This window comes from Volvox carteri, assembly GCF_000143455.1.
Source record: "Volvox carteri f. nagariensis unplaced genomic scaffold VOLCAscaffold_7, whole genome shotgun sequence".
Taxonomy (NCBI): domain Eukaryota; kingdom Viridiplantae; phylum Chlorophyta; class Chlorophyceae; order Chlamydomonadales; family Volvocaceae; genus Volvox; species Volvox carteri.
Window position 1 is genome coordinate 1644813 of NW_003307550.1, and position 25758 is coordinate 1670570.

General features: G+C 53.9%; 3 protein-coding genes across 3 annotated transcripts; 1 reads left to right on the forward strand and 2 right to left on the reverse strand.

The window, feature by feature from the left end:
• Positions 1-3610: 3610 nt before the first annotated feature.
• Positions 3611-8190, reverse strand: VOLCADRAFT_88035 (uncharacterized protein; the record flags this gene model as incomplete). Its single annotated transcript, XM_002947744.1, has 6 exons — positions 3611-3733; positions 3851-4573; positions 4969-5222; positions 5914-6244; positions 6900-7267; positions 8064-8190. The coding sequence occupies 6 exons, from the start codon at positions 8188-8190 to the stop codon at positions 3611-3613; spliced, it is 1926 nt and encodes a 641-aa protein (XP_002947790.1).
• Positions 8191-10010: 1820 nt separating this feature from the next.
• VOLCADRAFT_88036 (uncharacterized protein) lies at positions 10011-11487 on the reverse strand (the record flags this gene model as incomplete). Its single annotated transcript, XM_002947745.1, has 3 exons — positions 10011-10254; positions 10303-10414; positions 11403-11487. The coding sequence occupies 3 exons, from the start codon at positions 11485-11487 to the stop codon at positions 10011-10013; spliced, it is 441 nt and encodes a 146-aa protein (XP_002947791.1).
• A 4377-nt stretch (positions 11488-15864) lies between these two features.
• On the forward strand, positions 15865-21631 carry VOLCADRAFT_88037 (uncharacterized protein; the record flags this gene model as incomplete). The annotated part of the gene is made up of 5 exons (XM_002947622.1): positions 15865-16033; positions 17413-17789; positions 19476-19530; positions 20279-20532; positions 20921-21631. 5 exons carry the CDS (start codon positions 15865-15867, stop codon positions 21629-21631), a joined length of 1566 nt encoding a protein of 521 aa, XP_002947668.1.
• Between the last annotated feature and the right edge of the window lie 4127 nt (positions 21632-25758).

Below are 25758 nucleotides of genomic sequence, written 5' to 3' on the forward strand. Positions count from 1 at the left end.
GGCGGAGGCGGTCTTTCGGGCCAAAAGAAGTCTTTGGCTAATTGTTTTTGTGTGCGAGTACATGGGGGTGAGCCGCAGTGCTGCGCGCCATCGTCGCTGTGAGGGTGTCTCGATACTGGCCGATGGTAAGGTAGGTTGCAACATTGAGAGATGCTGTGCCGTACAATTCCGGACTGTGCTGTACGCATACAAAATGGTAAGCAAAACCCCCGACTTAGGATGTTTTGGAATGTTCTGCAACGTACGACATCCTGCACTGCACGAGGCTACCGTCTAAGAGATTGCCCCCATCTTACACTCCACCGAGTGCAGTTGCAGCAGCCAGAGGATACTTCTTCTTTTGTTGGTCGATTGGTGGCCCCAATTATTTAAGTGCGTATAGCAGTTACGATTGCGCAGAGAGATATTATTAAAAGGCAACCAGAAAGAAATGCCCCAAGTCCAGGAGCCATAATGTAGTCAACGGCCCACGTCCAGGAGCCATGATTTAGTCAAGGGCAAAAGAACTGCAATGAGCTCAAGCAGGCGTAAATGAAATGGCAGTGCAGCAGCGATATCGCATAGCCATAGTATAATGCTCTCACAATGCTACGCCAGTTCGGAGCGAAATAGATTGCAAATTTTCTGAAAAAGAAATTCATACACAGAAAATATTCATTCATATTATATACGCGGCATGTGATTGAAACCAACCGAGGAATGCGCCCGACATAGGCTCGTCCGTGGCGTAAGTTATTATTACTGCAATACAGATGCAAAATTGTAGGTCCAGGATGAAGACTTTCTTTTTACGGAGATTGAAGTAACCAGAGGGACAGAATGTGCTGGGGACTATGTCCTGGATATTCCCGGGTGGGGATGAACTCAGGACGCACTCCTACGTCGGTCGTACGTCGGGCCGCCGGTGACGCAAAATCCTCATCGCGATGGCAGCCGAGCCACGGGAATGGCAGAGGCCAGCGGATTTCGGTTTCGCATTACGCCCACCATCACTCTTGACTTCGCTGCTGCATTTGCATATTGAAACCCACTCGTGAGTACAATCCGCTTCTTTATTGTGGGCGGAGCTGTCCACACCAACCACCAACGTAACCTTCCGGCCCAAACCACCAACCTCCAACTATCAACCGCACTGCAATCCATCATCAGCCTCAGTGCATTCGTCGTTTCTATAATTCCCAGACCGTTATTTCCCCAAACGCCACGTCGGGAGACTAGTTAGCCTGGCAGGCCGCATACAGTCCCCTTGGGACCGGCAGGCCTTTGTTTTTGGTTATCCCAAAACGGGTTATAATGCGGCGCAACACGCGCTTACTCTCTCACAAACACACAGACACTGCGTAAAAAGGGAAACCTAAGCGGCTGTGTAGGCAATGCTTGTCCTCTTCTCATTGAGACATTCACTCGAGTACGGCAACACACGCACGCACACACGCGCGGAAATCAGAAGCTGGGAAGTATGTATGCCAAGCCAGGACAGCAGCAATAACGACAACAGCAGCAGCAATAGGAGAAACACCTCGCTCTACCTAGTTAATGTAGTCCCATCACGCATACATACATGTTGGAAGCGAGCAAAGTAGTGCCGATTGGACAGTATCAGAACCATACCGCTCCGAAGGACGGAGGCCGACAAGGAATGTATGAATAGCAGGGATGGCGTTACCGTTAGAAGCAAAAAGAGGGAAACCGGTTCATACGTAGCGCGCATGGATTTTGCGTCGCAACAGACGACGAAAGATATTACCAGGGACAGACAATTGATGTCCTAAGTATAAACCTGGGGCTTGTCGGCTTTTGGCGACCAGGCCACTCTATCTAAATCTTTGAGCTTGTTCCCTGAAGCCTGCCTGAGCTATCTAATTCATTGTATGTATGCTACGACCATTAGAAGCACAAACAACGGAGCACAACAGATGGACATTCTTTGCACGTCGGGGATCGGGGCCTGTTCCTAGCCGGGTTGACCCCCCTAGCGCCGCCAAGGTAGTAGGGCTGGGATCGCCAAGCAAATCCCAACGGCGCTTTAGGATCGCCAAGCAAATCCCAACGGCGCTTTAGGATCGCCAAGCAAATCCCAACGGCGCTTTAGGATCGCCAAGCAAATCCCAACGGCGCTTTAGGATCGCCAAGCAAATCCCAACGGCGCTTTAGGATCGCCAACCGAATCCCAACGGCGCTTTAGGATCGCCAACCGAATCCCAACGGCGCTTTAGGATCGCCAACCGAATCCCAACGGCGCTTTAGGATCGCCAACCGAATCCCAACGGCGCTTTAGGATCACCAACCGAATCCCAACGGCGCTTTAGGATCACCAACCGAATCCCAACGGCGCCTTCATAAACCTACAATGGGTTGACAACCACGCAGTCACCACAACCACGCAGTCACCACAACCACGCAGTCTATTTTTCACAAAATGAATGCTGTAAAGCTGTTGATGTTAGTCACAATTCCCATCAACGTCGTTGCACATTCAGGATCTAGCCTGGAATGAATTTTTTCTAGCCCTTGATAGGACTTGGTCTGATCCACCCGGGTTCACGACCTTCCACGGCCTCTTTGTAAACCTAAATGTAAATAGCTTAACCTGTGTACCCCTTGACGTCTCTTCACAAGCTTGCAACAAACAACGAATGTAACCAACAGTAGTGATCAGAAGATATTTATAGAGGACCATCAGAATCCAACCCAACTGTACAGACCACCGGCAAACAATCTGCTGGTTGATTGATGCTCCAGCGCCATCCTGACATTTTGTTAACAACCAAGCAACAATCTAACAACATGCAAAACAATGCACAAGAGCCTACAGCGTCGTGGCGCTTCTCCGAACTGGCAGCAGACGTGCTGCTCACCTTGAATTGCTTACCCATAACTCCACCCGCTATGTATGTCGCGCCCATAGAAGCTAAACAAAACAAAAAACATTTATATGCGCATGAAACCTTCCAAAACGAGCTCCCGCTCCAGACGGGTGCTGCTGTACAGGTAAAAACTATATATGTGTATTAAACCGGCCAGCGAAGGCACTTTGGGCGCACGTGGACCAAAGCATGCTAATGCCCTCATCCTATCACTTTAATTGAAAACTATGTATGCCCGAGCACCTAGAACGCCATACGCGCCCAGGTGCCGCGTGCTTGATATGACGCGCCTTGCAGAATGATGGACATGTACACTGTGCAGGACGGTACATATGTACAGATACGATATTAACAAGCAAGGGATGATGAAAAACGCAGTAAACGCACGCTAAAATCCCGAAGCACAGCAGGGGGAGCAAGGATGCGCGCGGCACGCCATAACCAAAGTGCGAACAACAAGCCGCCCTGGAGGAATTAAAAAAATGCACGCTATATGTCCAAAAATCCGCGAAGACATGAAAATATCCACCTACAAGGCACATCATCAACTTGTTCGCTGGATATTGGAGCTAGCAGTGAACCTAACCAGCTAGCAGAAAGCACCTACCTATCGCTTTGTCCAAACATTCACATATATCCGGTCCGCTGTGCAGAGGTGCGTCCCATGCCGCATATCTGTGACACAAGCACCTTGGCATCACGTGTAATTGCTACAACAACTAACTGACATAACAGATAAGTCGTTAAGGGTATGTGCCAAGCGGTGGCGGCGGCGGCGGTGGGGGTGGCGGCGGTGGGGGTGGCGGGGAGGGCGCAAGCGGCTCATGGTTGTTTGGACGTGAAGAAATTGTGGCTGTGGGGACAGCCTTAGGAGGCCGAAGGGGAGAGAGAGGTCGGGGTGGGCGAGGGGGGAAGGGAGACCTAGGGGGGGGGCGTGGGACCCGGGGTGATCGGGGTGATCGGGGTGATCGTGGCGACCGTACAGGCGTGGGCCTAGGTGAAGGTGAGCTGGCCGGCGGTGTGCCCGAAGCCACAGGAGGTGATCGCGGCGGTGGCGCTGTCCTAGGGCTGATGGCGCGTCGGGGCGCAGGCGGTGGCGGTTTAGATGGAAGCGGTGGGGGGGGCGGGTTCGGTGTTGGCGGCAGCGGTGATGGCTTCGGTGACGACTGCCTTGGCCGCGGTGACAGCATCGGCGGAGCCCGCATGCTGGGGTCCCTCATGCTGGCGTAGCTGACGTCGCAATCTGGGTCCTCATCGTCCAGCAAGAAATCGCAGTCGTCATCCAGACCGTTGCGGCAGTTAACCTCGGTTTCGAAAACACGGCGACAGATTCGCACCGCAGCACCCGTAAGATCGCTCCAGGAATCAAACCGCACCACAAGGCGGCTGGCGGGGTCACGCCAAGTTTCCCCGACTCCTATCTCGGCTGCCAAGACCGTTGGCGCGCTAGGCGTCTTGTCCGTGCCATCGTATGTGTGGATGAGGAGCAAGCGCCTGCTGTCTTCCCAGAACTTCCAGGGCAAGTCGTAGGGGTAGACGTTGAGACGCGCTGAGATGAAGATCTTCATGTTGGGGGGCATGCCACTTCCCGTAACCATGACGGAGCTGTCTGTTGTATTCAGCTGGGGCGGGATGCGGGTGGCAACAGCTCTGCCAACAGACAGCTCCGAATCGCCGAGCCGTAGGAAGGGCCTGCCCCAGCCAACCTGGGCGAACAGAGCGGAGGGGTAGGGGAGGGCGTATGTGTCTTCATTCGGTTTCTGAGGACAGGGATTGACGTACGGAAGTACGGAACGGCCATGACCGGGCGAGCCAGCCGTGAAGTCTAGCTGTTGGCGATGGCTGGCAGTAGGCAGGTACAGTCGTAATGGCTAACATGATGAAGTCCATGTAATGCCAGACCCTTCCATCAACTACGTTACGGCCTCCAGCCGTACGCGGTGTAAATTTCACCCAGCCCAGCCCAGCCCAGCCCAGCCCAGCCCAGCCCAGCCCAGCCCAGCCCAGCCCAGCCCAGCCCAGCCCAGCCCAGCCCAGCCCAGCCCAGCCCAGCCCAGCCCAGCCCAGCCCAGCCCAGCCCAGCCCAGCCCAGCTCACCCACCTGCCAGTTATGTGGCGCATTCAGGCAGCGAATGCCCTGGCCGCCAACGGCCCCCATGGTGCACGTGTGGTCACATTGGTCCCTTAGCTCGCAGCCACCCGGGATATTGGCGTGCATCATGCCGTAGTTGTGACCGATCTCATGCAGCAGCAGCTCCAGATCAGTAGCATAGTCCCCATTCCACCAGACCAATGCGCTGCCCCACTTGTTGATGGCAGTTGACGCGTTAAGATACCGACCGAGTGTGGCAAGACCTGCGAAGCCGCCACAACCTGTACGAGAGTAGTACATGTGCGGTATGGCTCTCGGTTCTTGTGTTCGGGGTCTTAATAAAGCATCCGCGAAGTACATGGAAAAAATAGGTTGCGCTCAGACTTCGTAGTTTTCAGTGGGATGGATTGGGTGAGTAATAATTATTGAAGTATGGCTACATCTGCACAGCCTCGTCTGCCAACGGATTCTGCTGTTCAGGTACGGCAGCGCACATTCTGCTCCTACAGAACCTCCTCCATCCCACTTTGTGCCTTCATTCATTCACTCAGGCAAGTGTGGAGATTTGCGAAAGAGATGCTAGCTGTCTTGAGACCGGTAAGGGTTTTAGGGTTTTGGCGACTGCTACTGCTACTACTGCTACTGCTACTGCTACTATTGCTACTACTGCTACTACTGCTACTGCTACTACTGCTACTACTGCTACTGCTACTACTGCTACTGCTACTGCTACTACTGCTACTACTGCTACTGCTACTACTGCTACTACTGCTACTGCTACTACTGCTACTGCTACTGCTACTACTGCTAGTAGGGATATGGTTTTCCAGTACAGCAGCAGGTTAGTCGCAAGGCAGCAAATGCTCTGGCCCTACCAGCCCCCGCTCACTTTGTGCGGAAATGTGGGCAGCCGGGGTGGTTTATCCCCTCCCTCTTCCAGTTGCTCCCCCTTACCCGGCACCTTCATCGAAAAGCTCTTGGGCAGGAGCATAATTCTGTGATGGTAGTCCTCCGCATTGACATTGTGGTTTTCAGCCGCCCAGGCATCAAGCCAGTGATGCCATTTGTACACGTTGTCTAACTCGTTGCAAGCTCGGGTGGTGAAGTTGCCGCCGCTGGCGAAAGGAACCGGTGGCTTCAGGGTGCCCTGGCAAGGCACTTGCACCGGCCCTAGCACCTTGATGTTTTCTGGCAGCAGGCTAATCTGGCCGTAGCTGCAGGTTCTGAAGTAAGCTGTCAGAGAGCGATTCCGGGGTCCGGTGCCCACAAACAGGTTGGTTACATTCTGCATCGCAGTGATAATGGGATCCGGATCCAGGCAACATTTAATAAAATGGAGGACGACAGGGCGAATGGCTGACTTCAGAAGCCGTCCGTCACATTCTTTGGGCCATACATGCTTAATAACCCTTGTATACGAAGGCCGTCAGGACTAGAGAGGTTTGGGACAGCTCCTGGACTGCGTGTTGGGCGCATTGAGAGCGCCCTATCTATCTGGGCTGGGCTGCTACAGCCCCAGCAGGTAACCATTGAGAGCGCCCTATCTATCTGGGCTGGGCCGCTACAGCCCCAGCAGGTAACCATTGAGAGCGCCCTATCTATCTGGGCTGGGCCGCTACAGCCCCAGCAGGTAACCATTGAGAGCGCCCTATCTATCTGGGCTGGGCTGCTACAGCCCCAGCAGGTAACCATTGAGAGCGCCCTATCTATCTGGGCTGGGCCGCTACAGCCCCAGCAGGTAACCATTGAGAGCGCCCTATCTATCTGGGCTGGGCCGCTACAGCCCCAGCAGGTAACCATTGAGAGCGCCCTATCTATCTGGGCTGGGCCGCTACAGCCCCAGCAGGTAACCATTGAGAGCGCCCTATCTATCTGGGCTGGGCCGCTACAGCCCCAGCAGGTAACCAGCCCTGCCGGTACTTATCAGGTAGCTAGCTCACCTCAGGCATAGTGGAGGGACCCCCCGCGTAGCCGCAGAAGGTGGTGACGTACACCAAAATGCGGGGTGCCCGGGGAGTGGTGATGGACTCGCCCAGCAGCACGCGCCTGTGCCGACTTTCCAGTTCCGTTGAGGGTTCGAGTGTCGAGGAATTGATAGGAGCTGTGCAAGAGTACATGACGCCGTCCGTGATGTTGTCGTACGCAACAGTCCACTGAACGCCCATCAAGATGTTATCCATGGACACGTTGGCGCAGAAAATTGTTCGGTAGATTGTGTATCTGCCTTCGGCCGTCTGGTGGTAAAGGTAGTAGAGCGGCGGCTCGCCTGCTTCTTCATCTCCGTGCAAATCCAGCATAGTGAGGGTGCCTAGAAGTGCATAATGGAGATAACATCGGAGGGATTAAGGTTAAGTGATATCTGGGAAACAAGTAGATGATTGTCCAGAAGTTGGGGATAGCTGCGGCGAGATCACCGGTAAGTGGAAGAGGCGATCTTAAAGATGACAGGAAGGAGAGAAGTCGAAAAAGAGGAAAACGGAGAGTCTGAAATTGGTTTGTGTAAGAAGGGAGTGATGCACAGAGCACGGAGGACGGTGACGGTTCCTCTAATTTAGAGGAATGCACTTGTGATGAGCTGTGCACGCTAAGCTGAACGTTGCACTCGCAGCATAGGGCATCGGGCACCAAAACCCCATGACGGAATACCATATCCGAGAACTGCTGTGGGCAGCGGCCCCGCTCCCGCAACCCTGCTCGTTCATTTCATTGGGCACCGTCACTAGGCATGTCATGGACCGTAGGGGAGCACCCGCAGGATACGTATGCGTGCGTATGGCCACAGCCGTCAGCCCATGTAGCAGCCGGTACACAGTACGGCGCTATAAAATACGCGCAGAGCGCGACCACCAGCAACTCGAGAGACCTTTTCAGCGGTCAGCTGCTACAGCCCACCACCCGGGGCTCTGCTACCATATTCCCTTTAATACTGACTATTGCCCGTGGCTTGTATTCCGCCACGTTTTCTCGCACCGACAAAACCGTATACGCAAGTTACATGCAGAAGAGCGCGACGGCACCACGAAGCTCCAGGCCCGTTGCGCTAGGCTCGTACGGAGGTTTCTCAGACAGGAAGGGCCTTCCCCGCACTAGGTGCGCACACTTACCCGTCATCAACCCAGCCTCCTTGATTTGAATGGCTTCTTCAGCATTTGAAGCATGGAGTCGCGCTAGCAAGGTGAGAGCGACTAGCGAGGGCCCCCAAAGTAGGAGGGCAGCTGCCCTCGCTGTCATGACTGCACCAGCAAAGAGAAACGCTTGCTACAACCAATCCCGACACCAAACAATTAGGATTGCTAAGAGAGGGTACGGATGAAAGCGCTCTTGCAACGATAAAAAATTGTCAGAACAAATTGCCGACGACGATATGCCCGCCCAACTCGATGGGAAGAGGCCACTTTATGTACGGAATATACGCCGCTTAAGCTACAGTCCGAAAGAAGAGCAGGATGAATACAAATGAAGTTCACTATAAATTGCATTATTTGATGTCTCGTGAGCAGTACTGCCTGCATAGTAGTACAAGCTGCATAAAACGTTTGCAGACCGCGCCTGACTGCGGCAGCAGCCTGGAAGGCCAGCTAGCTACGGCAGTATCCCCAGCCAAACTCAAAATATCAAACGGCTGAAGCATTCCAAAGCTGTCACATAGAGTGAATATCCGCTATCTGCGTGAACCTCAGGACTGGCGATATGGCGGTGTGTGTCTCAATGCCTCTGGACGGTGCGGTCGTTGCAACGGTTGATAACGAGTTGTACGTTATATGCAGCCCCAGCTCACGCTACAGCGGCAATCAAAAGATAAGCAATGGGAAGTGAATAATTTTAAGAGCTGCTGTGTGGGATGCTGTGAAGATTTCGCCGAAATCTGTTCAATCGCCACCACGATGACTTCGCCAGTCGCAACGCGACATCCTTGAACGTTTTTTCATTTCGTAAAATTGCTTAGGTGAAATGCTGCCTGATTATTAATTTTATTCTCAATCCCATAAACTCAGAGGCATGCAGAGCTATCTAAGCTAATCTAAGATTGCAGCATTACATTCGGGCTGAACGATGCTTTTCGAAACTGGAGACTTAGTTTTAATGGTGCCTGCGTGATATTTCGTTATATTCCTTATGAATTAGGCGATGGGGCGCTACACGTTTTGTGTTTCAACGATTGCGGACCTGTACAGCGCAACAGAGCCAAGAAGCGCCTGAGCCGCGTTAGGCGGCCGGGCTGGAGTACAACATGAAAACGGTATATAAAATCTGCGTACACGATAGCTGATGAACCTTCAGAAAGCCTTGCCCCATGCGTGTTCATTTTGGGAGATTACGGATCCGTAACGTCCGGACAAATAGGTTGTCAGACTGTGGCTGACTATGTCAATTGAGTCGAAGCTGGAAAAGGACAGACAGCCCTGTAGTCACTACAGGCCGGTGGGCTCTCGATGCGGACGCAGGTCAGCTGTCCTTACTCCTACAGGCGCCTATACTCGGCTGTGGTTGGCTGGCTTGTTGTTTCCAAGGCCCAGGCGTTGTTGACGCCAAAAATGATGATATCTGCCTAGCCGCCCGGCGGCCATGGCGCTCTTAGGAAAGGCAGCTGCATTTACGGCTCTGCTGTAAAACCGAAGCCAAAGAAATGCTTAAACGCCACCCGGATACGCCAGTGCGTGCCAGTCCGGGGAGGAAAATAAAGGTGCACAAGATGTTTATTACGTGACGACATGTGAGGAACTTCTTGCCATTAACAGCGACATGGAAAGCGACCTCCAACGTGTGCGTGCATATGTGTGTGTGTATGTGTGTGTGTATATATGTATATGTATATTATATATATGAGAGGGAGGAGGGGGGAGAGAGAGAGTCAGTCCATCACGTCGTTTGTGTACACGCTGCTGCTCCTTCATCACGCTTCCACGCGGGTTTTAAGTGCCAGTAACGAACAGGTATATACACTTCGCGACCCGCACTGGCGCGCAATGTTGTGGTTAGCTCTTGCATTACCAGCGGCGTGTATTGCCATGGCGCGGCGCCGCACCGGGGCCCCAAATTCCGGGTGCATGTCATGCCAACTGTTCCCCCAGCCTAAGCAAAGGAAAGGTGCTGCTTGCGGGGCTTCCGGAGCCCGCTTCAGCCGCTAGGCTGACCAACGGGGAACAGCTTGGGAGGAGAAAGGCGTGGCTTGGGGCCTCCGCCAGCACGCGATCCAGCAAGACCAGTCGCAGCTGCGACTGAATGGCACACTGCTTAAGCATGTATACATGGGGCCATGTATGGGGGCTGAGACATGGCAGTACAGCATGCGGCCTGTGTGGGTGGCGAAGAGCAAGGCCGTGAGCTGGGGACGGGGGGCACCTGATCCGCTCGCGCGCCACGCGGTACAGGCAGTCCTTTGGGGATGAAGTGTAGTGGGTATCGTACGCGTACAGCACGGCATGGTAGGGCTTAGCATGAGGCCTTGGACTGGCTGCTGACACGGCACGGCGTCAGCAAGCAAGCGCGTCGAAACATCTGATGACAGGATATGGTGGATCTGAGTAACAAGGTGCTTGTGTGTGTGGTTGTTACAGTGGGCTCCAGACTCACAAAGAGTATAGTCAGCGGGCCAGCGGGCCGTGCACTGCACCTATACGATGAGGGCAAGCAAGACTCTCACCCAGGCAAGACAACGCAAGTGTCAAATAGACAGCCAAAAGCAAATCCAAAGGGAAGGCTCAGAACCCGCAACCACTGGGGAATTTGCCATTAGACCCCCAATTGGCAAAAGTTATCGGAACCCCACCAGGAGGCCCATCAGCTCTCATCAGCAGATAATGATAAGAACTTGCACGTTGTTACTAGAGATGCCTAAGCCCCCAAAGTCCCATAATTAGTTCATCGGTGGCCTCTCTCGTGAACATAAAACTTGTCTGACGCAATTCGCAAGGAGGGGTGATGTGCCCCAACAGAATTCCATCCTTTCCGTGGAACTCCCACAGCTGCGAGACCCCGAAGGCGGCCCCTATAGCTAGCGATAACTCGATGAATGGCTCCTTCTGTAAGGCAAGGGTCGGGTAACAGTGCCGGATTGGTGTTCATGGCTGCAGCCATTTATCGCCACCCATGCTCCATAGCTGACACTGTAGCAAGAGCCACAACATGAACACATTGTTGCACTGTTTGCGGAGCTTGGACAAGCCAAAGTTGCTCGCGTGACACTGGCAATCCTATTGACAGGGTGAGTTGGTCCGCTGCTGCGCCACCGGACAGGCCCAGAAGTGATGACAGCGAGGGGATACACCCAGGGAATTTACTGGGTACCACACACTGCTGGCCGCGACATCCTGATATGGGAACTTCATAACATAGGCGCCCCATCAACCGTGAGACGCCACCAAACCTCTTTTTGTTTATTTTCCCATCGTATGCGAGACAGTAAACAATGGAAGTCTGTTGCAAAGTAAGAATAGCCTCACCCAGTTCCTCAGAAGAGCCCGTCGCCTCTTTAATAAACAGGGTATGGGCTACTCGACGAGCCACAGAAAGTGGCGAAAGTCGCATATTTGTCGCTAATTTAACGGGGCCCCGTCCACCCCATCGCCAACCTAACCTCGACACCAGGGTGCTTGTGTATCAACTGCGCTATGCTTTTGAAGACCCTGGTACGCTGGTGCATGCTCTGTAGACGGCAGAGCCGAACCAGAAGTAAAGAACGACAGTCATTTATTTTCTGTATTAGCCATTGCCCGGGCAGGAGGGGTGCCCCTGGAGTAGTGCAGACCCTGCCTGTCCGTCCCCACCAGCAGCAGAATGCAATCTGACGTATCTGTCGCAATCGTGACAAGCAGTCGCCAGGGCCCCTCAGCAGTCCCACATGTGGGCGTGCTCGGGAAGCAAGCAACCCGGGGAGGATGCAACTACAAACTATTGCTTTAAAGGACACCGAGGCTTAGCTGCGCGTACTTGGCTAAGACTTCGTTCAGGGTAACTAGTTTTGAACTCCACCCTATGTACGTACTTCAACGGTTGATCAAGTTCTCAATTCCGGTCATGCTGTTTATTTGGAGACTTCGACAATGAACACATGGCCATGAACACAGTGCAGTGCACGGCCCGCTGGCCCGCTGCCTCTATTCTTTGTGAGTCTGGAGCCCACTGTAACAACCACACACATACACATGGCCTGCAAGCCGCCGATGAAATTATATTGTCCCACGGCCCGTTGCGCTGTGGTAGGTCCAAAAAGTATAAACGCAGTTGCATCTGCGTCCAAACAGGAGCCAACCGGCTCCAGAACCAAGAAGATCGTCCGCTCGCCGTGCGTGTCCGCCGCCATATTTTACGAAAACCTGAAATCCGCCATCTCGAAATCCGGTATAGTTTGTGGTAATTGTGGATGGTTCAAGACATGGAAACAATTTCAGTTACTCCAATTCGAATCCACCTCGAACAGCCTTCGCGATAATAAATTATACTAAAAAATAATAAGCCGCTGTATCCGATTTGCGTTCCTTTCCCGGATGGATTTTCAAGAGTTGAACAAATAAACGAACGTAACCGGGCGGATGCTAACGAGTTACGTCATTGGGTGTGCTAATTGGTACGGCCTATCGTTTCCTTATCATAGTTAGTTCGTGAGCTATGTTGCAGCATGCGATGACATGCAGCAGCCGCGGCGTACGGCACGCCTGCATGATGAACTCTCCCAAGACAGATGTCGGTTTTTCCCTGGGGCAAAAACCCCCTGGGGGAAAAACCTGACCACAGGATTTTTATCTCCCACAATGCCGGTTTTCCCCTCCCAAAACAGATGTCGGTTTTCTTTTCACCGAGGCAAACGTATCAGTCAACAACGTACTTGTTTCGCTCCCGTAACTAGCGAAGATAGCGCCCAGCAGCAGCGAGCTCGCTACATCCCAACCAGCTGTACAACGCCCTGCAGCTTGCTCAGAAGTAACACGATTCTTGGCCGATCACACAGGCGAGCGCGATAATGAGCGGTAGCAATATAATCTGAAGGACCGGGCCCTGAAAACTTTAAAACCCAGGGCAAGCTTACCAAGTCAGCGCTTAAATCGCTCGATTTGACCTATCAACCTGAGCAACTACCGACTACCAAGCACCCCAGATTGACGGAGGCAAGGGCCATAATCGGCTTCTTATTCTTTGGGGGTGTAGCTTGTGGTAATAGGCAGGTGTGCCGCACACAAGAGAGCTGCAGAGCACATGTTGTAAATTGTACGAGTGCGTGTGCATGCGGAGGAATGCAGCTGACAGTTTGCTGGTCCTATCGTAACATGCTGTATCGAATTCCCCAGCGTGTGGCATGTGATCGACTGCATATGACGGTGTGAAGCAGGGGGTTATACCGGTTTAAACTTCGTCAGTAGACTTTTTTGATCACCGTAGGCCACATCCTATCAATTACACGAGGTTTGTGGCCAATAGGCGATCCAAAATTTTACTGGCGTTCACCCGCCGCCTGGAGCTGGACGCCGTAACAAGACCCTGACGGCCCACGGCGGGCGCCCCAGCCCTAATCTTATTGCATTAGTGTGAATTAGGCTTGGAAACCTGGAGCGCCACTGGCCGACTCGGGCAAGATGCACTAAACTGGCCGTGCGCCGCAGTGAGAATGTGGCGTGCCTGCTACTATGATACTGGGAAGGAGAGATTGGGGTTCTATGTTGAGGTTCTTGGCCCCTGAGTCGATCTAGCATAGAAATAGGTCCTCCTTTGAAAGCGTGGTAGGACAAGACATGAGGTGCAGCGCCTGGTCTGGCTGGTGCAGGCTGGTGGTTGGGTTCCCTACAGAAGTAAGGCGCTGATTGAGGGCGGTACTCACCCAGGTTGTGTCAATCAATCCCGGGTCCCCTTGCTCGTTAGGTTTTTCCCCTAGGGCGACACCACCAGGCGTATCCGGATGTATATGGGCACACGTTCGATGGACTGGGGAATAAAACCCCTCAACGCCGCGCGCGTTAACCCGTGTTAACACACGTAGGGGTAATATATAATGCATGCGTAATGTGCAATGCTACGCGTATCCTTTATGCATCCATACATTCGGATGCCTGCAGGCGTTCAGTATCATGCTTTCTGTTAACTTACTACCGCACCTGTCTAGCGCACCTGTCTAGCCACGTCTAGTAGCTCGCCATCACATCCAAAACTATTCAGCACACTGACGGATGCATGGCGCGGGTCTTTATAAACGAGTCACCTTGATGTGTGGAATAGGGGGGGATATCTTCAGCCGTGTCAGCTACTTGCGAAACCCTGCCTTCCCCGATATTTCGGGGCACCTTCATCCAGTCACCCTAGTCAACTTCTCAGTGGATCGCTCAGGTTCCGCACCCACCACCAGAATCCAACGGAATCTGCCGGATCTACGACGGCCCGACTCCATTCCTGGTCGGCTGGCAGATTCACTTTATCCCAGGTCACCACCGTCTATCAACTAGGGAAAATTTACCTTCCATCACCAGAAGGAATATCAACCCTGACAGATTCGGATGCCGGGATCTCCCGGGGGCAATGGTTGTGCCTTACCAGTAGTGCCTACCCTAGTATGACCTAACCTTGATGGCTGATCATGACTGGAGAATATATAGTATATGTTAGGAGTCGCTCGCCATTATTATTATAATTATTTGCCACCAGCACTATTATTTCCATATCGTCGTCAGCATAGTCGATCTGCGGCCGATCTGCTGCTTTAACTGCAGCTGCCTGCAGCTGCTCCTGCTGTATGTATGACCTGCCTGGCTTGCCGCCTTGACTTCCAGGGCAAAAGCAATCAGGGATTGGAAGGTTGGAAGGTCTGCAAGCGCCGCCCATGTATTCGTGCGGCAATAATAATCCTATAATGAGGTCCTGCTAGGTCCGGCAGGCAGGGCCAAGCGGGCAGTTTGGCGCACACGGGAATGGAGGTCAGCAAGCAAGCAAGAGTCAGGGGCAAGCAGAAGCTTGAGTGTGTGCAATAACTTACCATGCCAAGCATGATTCATCATCCAAACGGAATGCCGGTGGAATACCGGTGGAAGCCAACCACAGCTGGAAATGATCAATTGTACATCGATTGCCATTAATTCACACAAGGCTCGAACATGCCTTGCATCGACTACACGTGTATGTATTTGCGTTATCTTGCAGCGCAGCGGCGCTCATGGTGCCGGCCTACCGGAAACATAGTGCTGACCAGCCAGGGCTACATATGTGTATACGTATGGTGTTTGGATTTAGTATCTGTCAAAATATTATTTTATATCTTCTATACATCGCAACCTCCTGGTATAGTAGAATGGACGGTCTCTATCTCTTATACCAGGGCACGATCTGAAGGCGATCTAAAATTGTATAGATGGCATAAACGGGATGAAATTGAAGCCGCAATAGCTAACAAGCCACCGGAACGAAGATTGTTGCTGTTTTCATTCGACGGACATGCCTTAATCATTGAGCCGCGGCTCAAACCCCCGCGGCGGCGTGTAACCGTCCTTCCTTCCTTGAACGTTCCGCCCGTACATCCTGCTTGCTTCTCGACTTCACGGCGGGCATGCGCGTATGCCCTACACCCTGCTGTGCCTGTGCACTACGTACTCATCACCTCGCTAATAACAAACATGCATCGTGCAGGTATTTTTCTGCCTTCTGCGTTATTATCAAAACTTACATCAGCGCGCAAACTGGCACACCCCAGGCGGGCACGAATGAGGCCCCGATCACAATCAAAGGGTGGGCGCTATCGCCGCCGGGGACGCCGTAAAGTAATAAAGCATCGGAAATAGTGTCGCTCGCTCGGGATGTAACCGGAAAGTCGCAAGAAACTCTTGAGGAATTTCAAATCTGATTCCTTGACTATTTAAATGCCTTTTTTCTGCTAACATCCGTTCCTTATTGCACCGATCAGTTTTGCGTTGGGACTACTGTATAAAGATGGTTTTGCAAACAACGGCCGCCGACGTCGGCAAACGCACAATCACAGCGGCAGCAGCTCTTCGCCCACAATTGACACACTGGCTGCTGATCCTGATGCCGATGCTGCTCATGTTGCTCGGTTCGAACTGCCAAATGGTGCAAAGGAACGTGCCGGGACAGGCGACAGGTATGTGACCTTTACTGCTGTACACATGCATGCGTAGGTGACAGCACCTTAACCGCGTGATAGCGTTACAGCGACTGCATGTAGCCAGCACCGGGGTCACAGCCTTTGAGTCCGGATTGTGCAGCGACGGAAGGCAGAAGCAGGGGCAGTATAGCAGGGGAAGGCAATGTATAGGCTGGTCGATTCGAAGGGATGTGAATTTGTTCGGCTGGTAGCAGGTCAAGCATCAATCGAACAAAGACGGCGGGCCTTGCTGCTGCTGTCCATAACTCCATACGCATGCGTATGGAGTTGTATGCGCATACAGATGCACATGACTTGATCGAGCTTGATCCTACTTACCGCTTCACCAGCCTGACGATTTGCATGCCTCTTTATATGATACATTGGATTTCTTGTTACTTGCTTGCATTTCATCACCCAGATGCCTTCACCCAAGTGTTTACCGGAACCAAACATCGTCCTGCATCGCTCTTCGACTACTAGTCTGTAAATGTTTTAATTGCCTATATATAGATCGCAGCGTGGTATAATAGAATGGAAGGTCCTATCTATTATACCAGGGCGCAACCTGTAGACGATTAAATATGTTACAGACTTTTTTTGCACACCCGGCTTGCTCCTATCCCTTCCACGGCAGGGGAACGGCTCCCGTAGCTGGCTAGCCGACCCTAACTACTATCGCTGCCGTTTCCCGCCTGATCCCCAGTGCGCAGTGCCATATGAGAAGTGGTCGCTTATAGCATATTGCTGTACCACATAATAACCATCCATAACCATTCATAGCATTTCCGCTTGTTTTCTGCCGCTATTAGACAGACGTCCGTACGACGTATGATGTGTGAAACAGGGGGGTGTATCTTCGCCCGTGGCAGCTACCCTGCGAAACCCTGCCTTCCCCGGTATTTCGGGGCACCCTCATCCAGTCACCCTAGTCAACTTCTCAGTGGATCGCTCAGGTTCCGCACCCACCACCAGCATCCAACGGAATCTGCCGGGTTGACAGCGGCCCAACTCCATTCCTGGTCGGCTCGCAGGTTAACTTTATCCCAGGTCACCACCGTCCATCAACTAGGGGCGCAATACCTTCCACCATCGGAAGGATTTTTGGCCCTAACGGATATCGATCCCGAGATCTCCCGGGGCAATGGGACGTAAGTACGACATACTGAGCGGTATCGCAGAACCTCGCCGTCGTCCGTTCCTCCCAAACGTCTATCCGATTCCTTCCACCATACCGCTTCACCGACGTATCATGGGTGTTTACTTCTTCCTTCCTTTTCACTGCGACTCCTCATCGCTGGTCATGCCTGGTACACCTCCAACCACTCGTTTCGGTTCATACATACATGCTGCGCATCCCATATCGATGCTTGTAGGCACCATCACTTTGCTGGACTTGCCAGGAAATGCGACGGCAGCAGGTCATCATCCGCAACCAGTGTACTACCTTCAAGAGCGGCAGGCCAGCGGCGTTTTCGTGTTCTACCGGCTAGCTTTCTGCGCCAAAATGTCGACGGATGACATCCCGACTGGAGTTCCGTTGGTAGTTGCGTACGACAACATCACGGACGGCGTCATGTACTCTTGCACAGCTCCTATCAATTCCTCGACACTCGAACCCTCAACGGAACTGGAAAGTCGGCACAGGCGCGTGCTGCTGGGCGAGTCCATCACCACTCCCCGGGCACCCCGCATTTTGGTGTACGTCACCACCTGCTGCGGCTACGCGGGGGGTCCCTCCACTATGCCTGAGGTGAGCAGCTAGCCTGATAGATACGGCAGGGCTGGTTACCTGCTGGGGCTGTAGCGGCCCAGCCCAGATAGATAGGGCGCTCTCAATGGTTACCTGCTGGGGCTGTAGCAGCCCAGCCCAGATAGATAGGGCGCTCTCAATGGTTACCTGCTGGGGCTGTAGCAGCCCAGCCCAGATAGATAGGGCGCTCTCAATGGTTACCTGCTGGGGCTGTAGCAGCCCAGCCCAGATAGATAGGGCGCTCTCAATGGTTACCTGCTGGGGCTGTAGCAGCCCAGCCCAGATAGATAGGGCGCTCTCAATGGTTACCTGCTGGGGCTGTAGCAGCCCAGCCCAGATAGATAGGGCGCTCTCAATGGTTACCTGCTGGGGCTGTAGCAGCCCAGCCCAGATAGATAGGGCGCTCTCAATGGTTACCTGCTGGGGCTGTAGCAGCCCAGCCCAGATAGATAGGGCGCTCTCAATGGTTACCTGCTGGGGCTGTAGCAGCCCAGCCCAGATAGATAGGGCGCTCTCAATGGTTACCTGCTGGGGCTGTAGCAGCCCAGCCCAGATAGATAGGGCGCTCTCAATGGTTACCTGCTGGGGCTGTAGCAGCCCAGCCCAGATAGATAGGGCGCTCTCAATGGTTACCTGCTGGGGCTGTAGCAGCCCAGCCCAGATAGATAGGGCGCTCTCAATGGTTACCTGCTGGGGCTGTAGCAGCCCAGCCCAGATAGATAGGGCGCTCTCAATGGTTACCTGCTGGGGCTGTAGCAGCCCAGCCCAGATAGATAGGGCGCTCTCAATGGTTACCTGCTGGGGCTGTAGCAGCCCAGCCCAGATAGATAGGGCGCTCTCAATGGTTACCTGCTGGGGCTGTAGCAGCCCAGCCCAGATAGATAGGGCGCTCTCAATGGTTACCTGCTGGGGCTGTAGCAGCCCAGCCCAGATAGATAGGGCGCTCTCAATGGTTACCTGCTGGGGCTGTAGCAGCCCAGCCCAGATAGATAGGGCGCTCTCAATGGTTACCTGCTGGGGCTGTAGCAGCCCAGCCCAGATAGATAGGGCGCTCTCAATGGTTACCTGCTGGGGCTGTAGCAGCCCAGCCCAGATAGATAGGGCGCTCTCAATGGTTACCTGCTGGGGCTGTAGCAGCCCAGCCCAGATAGATAGGGCGCTCTCAATGGTTACCTGCTGGGGCTGTAGCAGCCCAGCCCAGATAGATAGGGCGCTCTCAATGCGCCCAACACGCAGTGCAGGAGCTATCCCAAACCTCTCTAGTCCTGACGGCCTTCGTATACAAGGGTCATTAAGCGTGTATGGCCCAAAGTATGTGACGGACGGCTTCTTAAGTCAGCCATTCGCCCTGTCGTCCTCCATTTTATTAAATGTTGCCTGGATCCGGATCCCATTATCACTGCGATGCAGAATGTAACCAACCTGTTTGTGGGCACCGGACCCCGAAATCGCTCTCTGACAGCTTACTTCAGAACCTGCAGCTACGGCCAAATTAGCCTGCTGCCAGAAAACATCAAGGTGCTAGGGCCGGTGCAAGTGCCTTGCCAGGGCACCCTGAAGCCACCGGTTCCTTTCGCCAGCGGCGGCAACTTCACCACCCGAGCTTGCAACGAGTTAGACAACGTGTACAAATGGCATCACTGACTTGATGCCTGGGCGGCTGAAAACCACAATGTCAATGCGGAGGACTACCATCACAGAATTATGCTCCTGCCCAAGAGCTTTTCGATGAAGGTGCCGGGTAAGGGGGGAGCAACTGGAAGAGGGAGGGGATAAACCACCCCGGCTGCCCACATTTCCGCACAAAGTGAGCGGGGCTGGTAGGACCAGAGCATTTGCTGCCCTGCGACTAACGCAAAACCTGCTGCTGAAACCCGGCGGCTGTACTGGGAAACCATATCCTTACTAACAGTAGCAGTAGTAGCAGTAGTAGCAGTAGCAGTAGTAGCAGTAGCAGTAGTAGGAGTAGCAGTAGTAGCAGTAGCAGTAGTAGCAGTAGCAGCAGTAGCAATAGTAGCAATAGTAGCAGTAGCAATAGTAGCACTAGCAGTAGTAGCAGTAGTAGCAGTAGCAGTAGTAGCAGTAGCAGTAGTAGCAGTTTTCAGTAGTAGCAGTAGCAGTAGTAGCAGTAGCAGTCGCCAAAACCATAGCCTTACCGGTCTCAAGACAGCTAGCATCTCTTTCGCAAGTCTCCACACTTGCCTGAGTGAATGAATGAAGGCACAAAGTGGGATGGAGGAGGTTCTGTAGGAGCAGAATGTGCGCTGCCGTACCTGAACAGCAGAATCCGTTGACAGACGACGGCTGTGCAGATGTAGCCATACTTCAGGAATTATTACTCACCCAATCCATCCTACTGAAAACTATGAAGTCTGAGCGCAACCTATTTAACTTGTACTAAGCAGACGCTTAATTAAGACCCCGAACACAAGAACCGAGAGCCATACCGCACGTGTACTACTCTCGTACAGGTTGTGGCGGCTTCGCAGGTCTTGCCACACTCGGCCGGTATCTTAACGCGTCAACTGCCATCAACAAGTGGGGCAGCGCATTGGTCTGGTGGAATGGGGACTATGCTACTGATCTGGAGCTGCTGCTGCATGAGATCGGTCACAACTACGGCATGGCGCACGCCAATGTCCCGGGTGGCTGCGAGCTAAGGGACCAATGTGACCACACGTGCACCATGGGGGCCGTTGGCGGCCAGGCCATTCGCTGCCTGAATGCGCCCCATAACTGGCAGGTGGGTGAGCTGGGCTGGGCTGGGCTGGGCTGGGCTGGGCTGGGCTGGGCTGGGCTGGGCTGGGCTGGGCTGGGCTGGGCTGGGCTGGGCTGGGCTGGGCTGGGCTGGGCTGGGCTGGGCTGGGCTGGGCTGGGCTGGGCTGGGTGAAATTTACACCGCGTACGGCTGGAGGCCGTAACGTAGTTGATGGAAGGGTCTGGCATTACATGGACTTCATCATATTAGCCATTACGAGTACCTGCTACTGCCAGCCATCGCCAACAGCTAGACTTCACGGCTGGGCTCGCCCGGTCATGGCCGTTCCGTACTTCCGTACGTCAATCCCTGTTCTCAGAAACCGAATGAAGACACATACGCCCTCCTCTACCCCTCCGCTCTGTTCGCCCAGGTTGGCTGGGGCAGGCCCTTCCTACGGCTCGGCAATTCGGAGCTGTCTGTTGGCAGAGCTGTTGCCACCCGCATCCCGCCCCAGCTGAATACAACAGACAGCTCCGTCATGATTACGGGAAGTGGCATGCACCCCAACATGAAGATCTTCATCTCAGCGCGTCTCAACGTCTACCCCTACGACTTGCCCTGGAACTTCTGGGAAGACAGCAGGCGCTTGCTCCTCATCCACACATACGATGGCACGGACAAGACGCCTAGCGCGCCAACGGTCTTGGCAGCCGAGATAGGAGTCGGGGAAACTTGGCGTGACCCCGCCAGCCGCCTTGTGGTGCGGTTTGATTCCTGGAGCAATCTTACGGGTGCTGCGGTGCGAATCTGTCGCCGTGTTTTCGAAACCGAGGTTAACTGCCGCAACGGTCTGGATGACGACTGCGATTTCTTGCTGGACGATGAGGACCCAGATTGCGACGTCAGCTACGCCAGCATGAGGGACCCCAGCATGCGGGCTCCGCCGATGCTGTCACCGCGGCCAAGGCAGTCGTCACCGAAGCCATCACCGCTGCCGCCAACACCGAACCCGCCCCCCCCACCGCTTCCATCTAAACCGCCACCGCCTGCGCCCCGACGCGCCATCAGCCCTAGGACAGCGCCACCTCCGCCGCGATCACCTCCTGTGGCTTCGGGCACACCGAATCCATCGCAACCGTAGCCGACGTCGATCCTGCCGCCCCCACAGCTTGCACCGAAACCATTGCCTGTGGGCCGGGGAACTTTCGCCACCATCACCTCCATTTACCTCCCGCCAGTGTTTTTTTTAAGTAATATATTTCTTTTAAGTAATAAAGAGGCCATTTTGGCCTTTGGAAAAAAGGAACAAATTGAGGCCGATCCGTACATTTTCATTCCTCCAGCCAAAAACGTTCATTGCTGCCAGAGTGCTCCGTAGTGTGTGATAGGGAGGGATAGGGTATATACAGGGTTTCCGGGTTTCCTCTGTCTTAATGAACCCTCATCCCAAGGGCCGAATCAGGTCGGGGACGGAGAGGAGTCTTGTTTGGTGTTCTAGTAATCAGGCTCAGTGCGCAAACTCGCGTGATGGAGCCTTGACTCGTGAGATCATGCGTGCGCGCGACGCCTCCCACCCCGGGGAGGAGAGCGGAACTAGTGGACCTGCGGCTCTCGGCTGCTTAGGAGGGGGCAGAGGCCCCTTGCTGCGCCCCTCTCCCGTCCGCGGGAGAGAGCTTAGGCGGTCTTTCCGTTGGGGCTGGGCAGCAGTCCCTGGCCAGTGCCAGGCCCCTTAAGATACTTTAATCTTCAAACACGCACACACATACACGTGGACAGGTAGGTGCGATTGTGGACCTCGGTGCCTGGGATGCCTGGGCAATGTGCCGACCGAAGGGGACTACAGACCGGGCCGGCGGCCAGCCAGTGACTCCAGCTGCGCATTCGGTCCCTGCAACCACGCGGATGGCTGGAACGGCTGATAGGGAATCCAATGGGAAGCAGACGGCCGTGTACCATCGGGCGACGGCCAGCCATGGCACACTGCAGTATCTTGGTACCTCTTGCTGCTATGCTATGTGCGTCTATATCTGGGTTCGAACTGGGGTTTCGCTGCTTCGGCACTTACATTCTGTACACCGCCGTCGCCGCAAATAGAGTCTAGGCACTGCTATGTACTGCTGAATGATGTTCGCGCGTTTAATTTCCTCCCTCAATGGCGCTGCTGGCAGATATAAAAGATTTTTGCGGCGGATGTATTAATTTCCAAAGGCTTGCCCGGTTTGAGCTCCTCCTTTTACTTGGTTGAATCGTATCCTGGCAGGCCGCGGGGCGATGTGGGTCTATAGCCGTTATGGCGGGCGGGCAGCAAGAGTCCTTGCCTCTCAACTATCTTGCTGCGATTACATCAAATTCGGCCATACAGGTCGTCGAAATTTACATTGCTAAACGTGCGTGAATAATAAGGCATGGACAAACATGCAATGCGAAGTACGTTTCTGCTTTCTATTGCATCCAAGCTACTGCCAAGAAAGCCAGGTAAATCTAAGGAATTATAATACAATGAAATTTGAAATGGTTTCGGTGTCATTAAAGTAGTCCAGGTTAGCGCCGATCCACTCACAACGGCAGACGACGGCTTGGCCCTCCCCCCCCTCCCGGAGTGCCTATGCCCCGGAGTGGAAGTTGGCTAACGAACTACGGCGAGGCCAGGAACACCAATTGAGTTAATTATTGCTTTTCTTTATAGCTTAAATTTTGCACAAACCGGTCATACTTTGGTAGATGGAAACTGCGACTGCCGGACAGAGGTCACACATTTACATAATGCCAAATGAACGGACTACAGAAACTGCATAGCCAAAGAAAAGTTATTGCTTTAACTAGTTTAGCAAAGAGCTTCACGCGCGGGCACCTCCGACTTCGACCTGGCCGATGATGATGACAGGACTTCTCGCTTTGTACCCATCCAAAAGCACTGAAACGCATAGGATTGTTGTGGAAGCTAGCACATGCAAGACATTGCGTGGTCGACGTTAAGGGGGCGCATGATGCCCCGGCAGCGCTTTCTGGGCCTCCAGGAGCCCCAAAACGGATTGTCTAGGATCGATCCATTGCAGATAGATCGTAGGCGCTGGTCTGACGGTCATAGAGCACATAGCAGCTGGATGGCTTTCGGGCTCACGGGCCTACACGTTTGCCATTGAGAGCCATGAGTGAATTATGATTACCGTGGACCCATAGGCCGACCCCCAATGGTCCCCCCCCCTGTAAGCCCCGCTTGAGGTCTTGGCACACCTATCCTGGCTCGTGATGTGCGCGGCGGCAGCCGGGGAAATCCCCCTCTACTGAACCATGCCTGAAGGCCCCGCCTGTTTTCTCTTCAGCCCTCGGACGACGGGCCTGTGCACTGCAGTTCTACTCCTGCCACCCGCGGAATGGGGTGATGTCGCCCCACCGACAACCAGCCCCATGTAGGGACCCAAAGTTGCACAAACCCAAAAAATCCGTTACAGCGTGTCTTGGGCCTTTCTCCGCCAGGAGGTCCCCAGCCTGGGTCCGCATGTCCTTTGTTTCATTGCAGCCGCCATGAGCCTACTCCTTGTTTCCAACCGCCACATCCCACATACATTGTTCCGCTGGCACCGGTGTTGTGTCCGTGTCAGGCAGCAGTGCCCGTCGTCCTCATGCCTCCGCTTCAATCGGCATGCTCACCACCCTCCCACCGGATCCAATTAAGATTTTAGTAAAGCCCGCCTGTCCAATCCGCTGTGGACGTATCACCTACGCCCCCGTCCGTGCCCACACCTTCACTCGGAGACATTGCCGACACTGGCAACATTGCTGATCCCGTCACCACTACACCTCGATCCTGAGATCCACTGCCGTAACCCGGGACCTGCTGTGCGTGGTGCACCCCTTCCAGGGTTTCGCCCACAAAACAAGAGCGCCCCACTCGTCACCCCGCCATGTAGCTGGTAGCTGCAGTCCATGCCTCCACCGGTCATGAACGGGTCACCGTGATACTAGCCTATGCCGTATACACCAGCGGCCGTGAATACGCTGCTGGCCCCACCATCCGCCTTGTATTCATCTCCGTATTCCACTGCCTGTCGATCATGTAGCTGTCCCAGGCCATGCATGTCACTGGTCGTGAAACCCCCATGGCCACCGTAGTAGCTACCCGACTGGTCCCCACCGTATCCCCTCCCGTACAAGCCCAACCCGGGGCCCGCACTGCTGCACTGCGCCGCCAGGCTGGTCGTCGCTGCTGCCGCTGCCGCAGCGGTGACGGGCGCACCGTGATAGCCAGCGGCCACCGCCACTACCGCAGCCGCCACCGCATCGTCATAACCACCCGACTGGTCCCCGGGACTCTTTGTGGGAGGATGATGAAAGGAACAGGACGGCAGGAGTTGAACCTGCTTGCTCCAGGCGGAGTACCGCCGAGCGCCCCGATTAGAATACGTCCCTGTGTGTATATCAATTGGTGGTGCACCCATCCATCTCCGCCGGTCACCCGACAGCCCTGGTTTGCCGCGCACCAACAGCACGCCTCCCGGGTTCCCATGGCCGGCAGTCTGAAAGCCATCCAGCTGCTATGTGCTCTATGACCGTCAGACCAGCGCCTACGATCTATCTGCAATGGATCGATCCTAGACAATCCGTTTTGGGGCTCCTGGAGGCCCAGAAAGCGCTGCCGGGGCATCATGCGCCCCCTTAACGTCGACCACGCAATGTCTTGCATGTGCTAGCTTCCACAACAATCCTATGCGTTTCAGTGCTTTTGGATGGGTACAAAGCGAGAAGTCCTGTCATCATCATCGGCCAGGTCGAAGTCGGAGGTGCCCGCGCGTGAAGCTCTTTGCTAAACTAGTTAAAGCAATAACTTTTCTTTAGCTATGCTGAAAGGAACTGGCTCCAGTTGGCGACTGGAGGAAGCATTAGTTCCTAACTTGCCCGATCTGCAGAGCCCGACATCAAACGCTGACTGAGAGACAAGGAAGAGAAGAATACTAAGCTTACAAATAATGGTGTAGGAATGCCTTAAATAGTCTGGCAAAGCCTTGCACGACACAGAGTCGTACCGATCAAAGCCAAACCATACGTACTCGGTAACGAACACAAATCCCTTACATTTCCCCGGTCTTTCAAAGCTGCAACGTCCTCGTTGCCATTACAGTCGCAAGCACAAGGTTCCCTTGCATACTGCAACTCACTGCTTTCATCACAACAGTGGGCATGCTCAGGCAACTGCACCCCCATACAATGCCATGGCATGACTACATATGGGACTCAGACAGCTAACCACATAAGGCAAGGTGTTCCAGC